The sequence below is a fragment of the Protomyctophum bolini genome (assembly GCF_963924005.1).
Source record: "Protomyctophum bolini genome assembly, chromosome: 18".
NCBI lineage: Eukaryota > Metazoa > Chordata > Actinopteri > Myctophiformes > Myctophidae > Protomyctophum > Protomyctophum bolini.
Window position 1 is genome coordinate 2361270 of NC_137879.1, and position 6509 is coordinate 2367778.

Here is a 6509-nt window from a genome sequence, read left to right on the forward strand (position 1 = left end):
GTTCCATAAAAGGTAAAAAATAACTAAAATTGTTTAGATATCAAAAATATCTGAATTATATAAGCGTTACATTATTATTATTATAGATTACTATTGTCTGTAAATAATTGCAATGCCGCTTCACCTCCCAATGTGTGAATGAATGAACCATTTGTAAAGCGCTTTGAGCACTTGGAAAAGCGCTATAAAAATGTAATTCATCATTTTAATCTAAACGCAATTGGCCCGTAGTTGGAGGTGGGGAGGATATTGGTCAGTGGCCATTGCATGTACTACTACAGGGGGAAAATAAGTTTAAAGAGTTGCAACAATCCCAGGTTATTCCACTCACTCCTCACAGACAGCGACCCCCGGTGGGCCAGGATGTCTCTGCAGCCTTCATCCTCCGTCCCCTCCTCCTCCCCCTCCTCCTCCTCCTCCTCCTCCTCCTTGGGACCAGCCTTTGGGTTGCCATGTTGGTTACGTGGTTTAAAGCGTGGAGGCAGTGTGAACGGGACCTCGGTCGGCCTTTCATTACAGACACACACAGACAGACAGCATTACAGACAGACACAGACAGACAGCAACGGTCAAGAGCTGCACGCTCATCCACACATTTCAACGGGTTCAGGATCCAGAAGAACGTCTAAGAAAGGAGAGAGGCGATCCGCACAACGTTCTAAAAGCTCCCAAAATAATGTATTGACAACATAGCGGAAACTTCCCATTACAATCAGAACTACTCCCAACCTTCCGCCCTGTAGGCTGAAAACCCATTTCCTCAGACTCCAACCATCATGGCATGTAGCACTCGCCCTAGCCCCGACAATTTTATGTGTACACTCTCAGAGTTACAGACCTGTAAGTGCCCATTTGGTTCCATGTGTTACACTCTGAGAGTTACAGACCTGTAAGGGTCCATTTGGTTCCATGTGTTACACTCTCAGAGTCACAGACCTGTAAGGGTCCATTTGGTTCCATGTGTTACACTCTCAGAGTTACAGACCTGTAAGGGTCCATTTGGTTCCATGTGTTACACTCTCAGAGTTACAGACCTGTAAGGGTCCATTTGGTTCCATGTGTTACACTCTCAGAGTCACAGACCTGTAAGGGTCCATTTGGTTCCATGTGTTACACTCTGAGAGTTACAGACCCGTGAGGCTCCATTCGGACCCCCAGGGGGTCCCTGGTCCCTGAGGCTCCATTCGGACCCCCTGGGGGTCCCTGGTCCTGTGGGGCTCCATTAGACCCCCAGGGGGTCCCTGGTCCCTGAGGCTCCATTCAGACCCCCTGGGGGTCCCTGGTCCCTGAGGCTCCATTAGACCCCCAGGGGGTCCCTGGTCCCTGAGGCTCCATTCGGACCCCCAGGGGGTCCCTGGTCCCTGAGGCTCCATTCAGACCCCCTGGGGGTCCCTGGTCCCTGAGGCTCCATTCAGACCCCCTGGGGGTCCCTGGTCCCTGAGGCTCCATTCGGACCCCCTGGGGGTCCCTGGTCCCTGAGGCTCCATTCAGACCCCCTGGGGGTCCCTGGTCCCTGAGGCTCCATTCAGACCCCCTGGGGGTCCCTGGTCCCTGAGGCTCCATTCAGACCCCCTGGGGGTCCCTGGTCCCTGAGGCTCCATTCAGACCCCCTGGGGGTCCCTGGTCCTGTGGGGCTCCATTAGACCCCCAGGGGGTCCCTGGTCCCTGAGGCTCCATTAGACCCCCAGGGGGTCCCTGGTCCCTGAGGCTCCATTCAGACCCCCTGGGGGTCCCTGGTCCCTGAGGCTCCATTAGACCCCCAGGGGGTCCCTGGTCCCTGAGGCTCCATTAGACCAGTGAATGATGGATGGATGGACGGTGCTCACCTGAGGCACGGCACTGCAGAAACCAGGAGCACCGGAGCAGTGCATTCTGGGAATGCAGGGGCCACTGTGTAGGTAGAGGTCAGCTCCTGGTACCATGAATATCATTTACAAGTTAGTAATTAGCAGACTGTTGAAGTCTAGTCAACAAGTTAGTAATTAGCAGACTGTTGAAGTCTAGTCAACAAGTTAGTAATTAGCAGACTGTTGAAGTCTAGTCAACAAGTTAGTAATTAGCAGACTGTTGAAGTCTAGTCAACAAGTTAGTAATTAGCAGACTGTTGAAGTCTAGTCAACAAGTTAGTAATTAGCAGACTGTTGAAGTCTAGTCAACAAGTTAGTAATTAGCAGACTGTTGAAGTCTAGTCAACAAGTTAGTAATTAGCAGACTGTTGAAGTCTAGTCAACAAGTTAGTTATTAGCAGACTGTTGAAGTCTAGTCAACAAGTTAGTAATTAGCAGACTGTTGAAGTCTAGTCAACAAGTTAGTAATTAGCAGACTGTTGAAGTCTAGTCAACAAGTTAGTTATTAGCAGACTGTTGAAGTCTAGTCAACAAGTTAGTAATTAGCAGACTGTTGAAGTCTAGTCAACAAGTTAGTAATTAGCAGACTGTTGAAGTCTAGTCAACAAGTTAGTTATTAGCAGACTGTTGAAGTCTAGTCAACAAGTTAGTAATTGGCAGACTGTTGAAGTCTAGTCAACAAGTTAGTTATTAGCAGACTGTTGAAGTCTAGTCAACAAGTTAGTAATTAGCAGACTGTTGAAGTCTAGTCAACAAGTTAGTAATTAGCAGACTGTTGAAGTCTAGTCAACAAGTTAGTTATTAGCAGACTGTTGAAGTCTAGTCAACAAGTTAGTAATTAGCAGACTGTTGAAGTCTAGTCAACAAGTTAGTAATTAGCAGACTGTTGAAGTCTAGTCAACAAGTTAGTTATTAGCAGACTGTTGAAGTCTAGTCAACAAGTTAGTAATTGGCAGACTGTTGAAGTCTAGTCAACAAGTTAGTTATTAGCAGACTGTTGAAGTCTAGTCAACAAGTTAGTAATTAGCAGACTGTTGAAGTCTAGTCAACAAGTTAGTAATTAGCAGACTGTTGAAGTCTAGTCAACAAGTTAGTAATTAGCAGACTGTTGAAGTCTAGTCAACAAGTTAGTAATTAGCAGACTGTTGAAGTCTAGTCAACAAGTTAGTAATTAGCAGACTGTTGAAGTCTAGTCAACAAGTTAGTAATTAGCAGACTGTTGAAGTCTAGTCAACAAGTTAGTAATTAGCAGACTGTTGAAGTCTAGTCAACAAGTTAGTAATTAGCAGACTGTTGAAGTCTAGTCAACAAGTTAGTTATTAGCAGACTGTTGAAGTCTAGTCAACAAGTTAGTTATTAGCAGACTGTTGAAGTCTAGTCAACAAGTTAGTAATTAGCAGACTGTTGAAGTCTAGTCAACAAGTTAGTAATTAGCAGACTGTTGAAGTCTAGTCAACAAGTTAGTTATTAGCAGACTGTTGAAGTCTAGTCAACAAGTTAGTAATTAGCAGACTGTTGAAGTCTAGTCAACAAGTTAGTAATTAGCAGACTGTTGAAGTCTAGTCAACAAGTTAGTAATTAGCAGACTGTTGAAGTCTAGTCAACAAGTTAGCAATTAGCAGACTGTTGAAGTCTAGTCAACAAGATAGTAATTAGCAGACTGTTGAAGTCTAGTCAACAAGTTAGTAATTAGCAGACTGTTGAAGTCTAGTCAACAAGATAGTAATTAGCAGACTGTTGAAGTCTAGTCAACAAGTTAGTAATTAGCAGACTGTTGAAGTCTAGTCAACAAGTTAGTAATTAGCAGACTGTTGAAGTCTAGTCAACAAGTTAGTTATTAGCAGACTGTTGAAGTCTAGTCAACAAGTTAGTAATTAGCAGACTGTTGAAGTCTAGTCAACAAGTTAGTAATTAGCAGACTGTTGAAGTCTAGTCAACAAGTTAGTAATTAGCAGACTGTTGAAGTCTAGTCAACAAGTTAGTAATTAGCAGACTGTTGAAGTCTAGTCAACAAGTTAGTAATTAGCAGACTGTTGAAGTCTAGTCAACAAGTTAGTTATTAGCAGACTGTTGAAGTCTAGTCAACAAGTTAGTAATTAGCAGACTGTTGAAGTCTAGTCAACAAGTTAGTAATTAGCAGACTGTTGAAGTCTAGTCAACAAGTTAGTTATTAGCAGACTGTTGAAGTCTAGTCAACAAGTTAGTAATTAGCAGACTGTTGAAGTCTAGTCAACAAGTTAGTAATTAGCAGACTGTTGAAGTCTAGTCAACAAGTTAGTTATTAGCAGACTGTTGAAGTCTAGTCAACAAGTTAGTAATTGGCAGACTGTTGAAGTCTAGTCAACAAGTTAGTTATTAGCAGACTGTTGAAGTCTAGTCAACAAGTTAGTAATTAGCAGACTGTTGAAGTCTAGTCAACAAGTTAGTAATTAGCAGACTGTTGAAGTCTAGTCAACAAGTTAGTTATTAGCAGACTGTTGAAGTCTAGTCAACAAGTTAGTAATTAGCAGACTGTTGAAGTCTAGTCAACAAGTTAGTAATTAGCAGACTGTTGAAGTCTAGTCAACAAGTTAGTTATTAGCAGACTGTTGAAGTCTAGTCAACAAGTTAGTAATTGGCAGACTGTTGAAGTCTAGTCAACAAGTTAGTTATTAGCAGACTGTTGAAGTCTAGTCAACAAGTTAGTAATTAGCAGACTGTTGAAGTCTAGTCAACAAGTTAGTAATTAGCAGACTGTTGAAGTCTAGTCAACAAGTTAGTAATTAGCAGACTGTTGAAGTCTAGTCAACAAGTTAGTAATTAGCAGACTGTTGAAGTCTAGTCAACAAGTTAGTAATTAGCAGACTGTTGAAGTCTAGTCAACAAGTTAGTAATTAGCAGACTGTTGAAGTCTAGTCAACAAGTTAGTAATTAGCAGACTGTTGAAGTCTAGTCAACAAGTTAGTAATTAGCAGACTGTTGAAGTCTAGTCAACAAGTTAGCAACAGACTGTTGAAGTCTAGTCAACAAGTTAGCAACAGACTGTTGAAGTCTGGTCAACAAGTTAGCAACAGACTGTTGAAGTCTATAAACAAAAGGGTAAATAATCCCTAGAAATGTGTAGAAAGTTTTTATCTTATTGTCCATGACTTCTGCATCCAAGCACCCCTTCAGCCCAGCTACAATGGAACATATATGTGCACTACTCTCATCGGAGGCCTCCAGCCCAGAGGCTCCAGTGGCAGCACATCAATTACATTTGAAACAGCGCAGCTAGGATCCTGATGAGAGTGCGACAATATGACCATATTACACCCACTAGCCCACTAGCTCCACATCCCCATACAAGATCTCCCTATACACACTAATGCCCCATGCTTCGTCATGCTTATGCTTATATGCTTTTATTGTATTTATTTTGCTTTGTAGCACTGTAAAGCACTTTTAAAATAAAATGCATTAGTATTACTATTATTATTATTATTATTATTATTATTACATCCACAGTTTTGCTGTGAATGTTCACAAATAAAGCAGCATAGCAGCACTTGGTGCCTTGCATGGTTTCCTCCGCCATCGGTGTATGAAGGTATGTGTGTGTGTGTGTGTGTGGTAAATGGTAAATGGTAAATGGTGCATTTATATAGCGCCTTTATCCAAGGCGCTTTAAATAGATTGTGCATTACATTCACCCATTCATACACCGATGGCAGCGTAAACCATGCAAGGCACCAACTAGCACATCGGGAGCAATTAGGGGTTCAGTGTCTTGCTCAAGGACACTTCGACAGTAACTCTGGGGGAGCCCGGGTTCGAACTGGCAACCTTGCGGTTCCCATCCAGGCACTCTACCCCTGAGCCACCGCCGCCCCTCGATGTGTGTGTGTGTGTGTGTGTGTGTGTGTGTGTGTGTGTGTGTGTGTGTGTGTGTGTGTGCGCTGCGCGCGCATGTGCGTGCGTGTGTGTGTGTGTGTGTGTGTGGACGAGGATACAAGGCATACCTGGTAGTGCGAGCGCTCTCTCCTCCTCCTCCTCGTACACAGACAGTAGGACAGAATCCCCAAGAACAGCACCGAGATGACCCCCACTGACACGCCCACGGCCAGCAGTACCGCCGGGTCTGGAAACAACACATTAAAGAAAGAAAGAAAAGTGTCAAAGTGTCGAAGAGAACACAGAGTAAAACATGGATGAATGAGTCAGCCGTTTTGCTGCCTATATACCTGCCATGGAGAGAATAAACGTCTTTTAGTTTAGTCAGCGGGTTCAGAAGAAACCAGATAAGAGAGAACAAACAGAGTGTAACAGAACCGTTAACAGCCTCTGTTAACCCATTCTGACCGGGCACCCATTTTGGTGTTAGCATCATGTTATGCTTTACCTATTGAAAAATAGCAGATCTACAAGCTCATATCGCGCCACCGAGTGGCGCGATACGAGCTTGTAGGTCTGCTATTTTTGAAAAATTCGAAGAACGACTGACATTTTTAGAATCTGATCTCAGGTCAGAATGGGTTAATCAGACCAGTGTGTGTCCAGTGAAAACCTCGTATGAATCTGATCTCAGGTCAGAATGGGTTAAGCGTTCCTCTCTCTCTCGGCATTGGTGCAGCAGACACGCTACAGGTCCTTTCCTCACAGAGAGAGACAAACGCTGTTCTGTGACCAAGTTGTACACGCATT

At 43.6% G+C, this 6509-nt stretch overlaps 1 protein-coding gene across 1 annotated transcript in view; it reads right to left on the bottom strand.

Moving 5' to 3' along the window:
* The window catches only part of syt15 (synaptotagmin XV), a gene marked incomplete at both ends in the record, with an annotated part of 12642 nt that overhangs the window by 5186 nt on the left and 947 nt on the right, over positions 1–6509 (bottom strand). Inside the window, 3 exon segments of the mRNA XM_080789280.1 lie at positions 332–507; positions 1827–1912; positions 5828–5946. Coding sequence (XP_080645406.1) covers positions 332–507; positions 1827–1912; positions 5828–5946 — 381 coding nt within the window.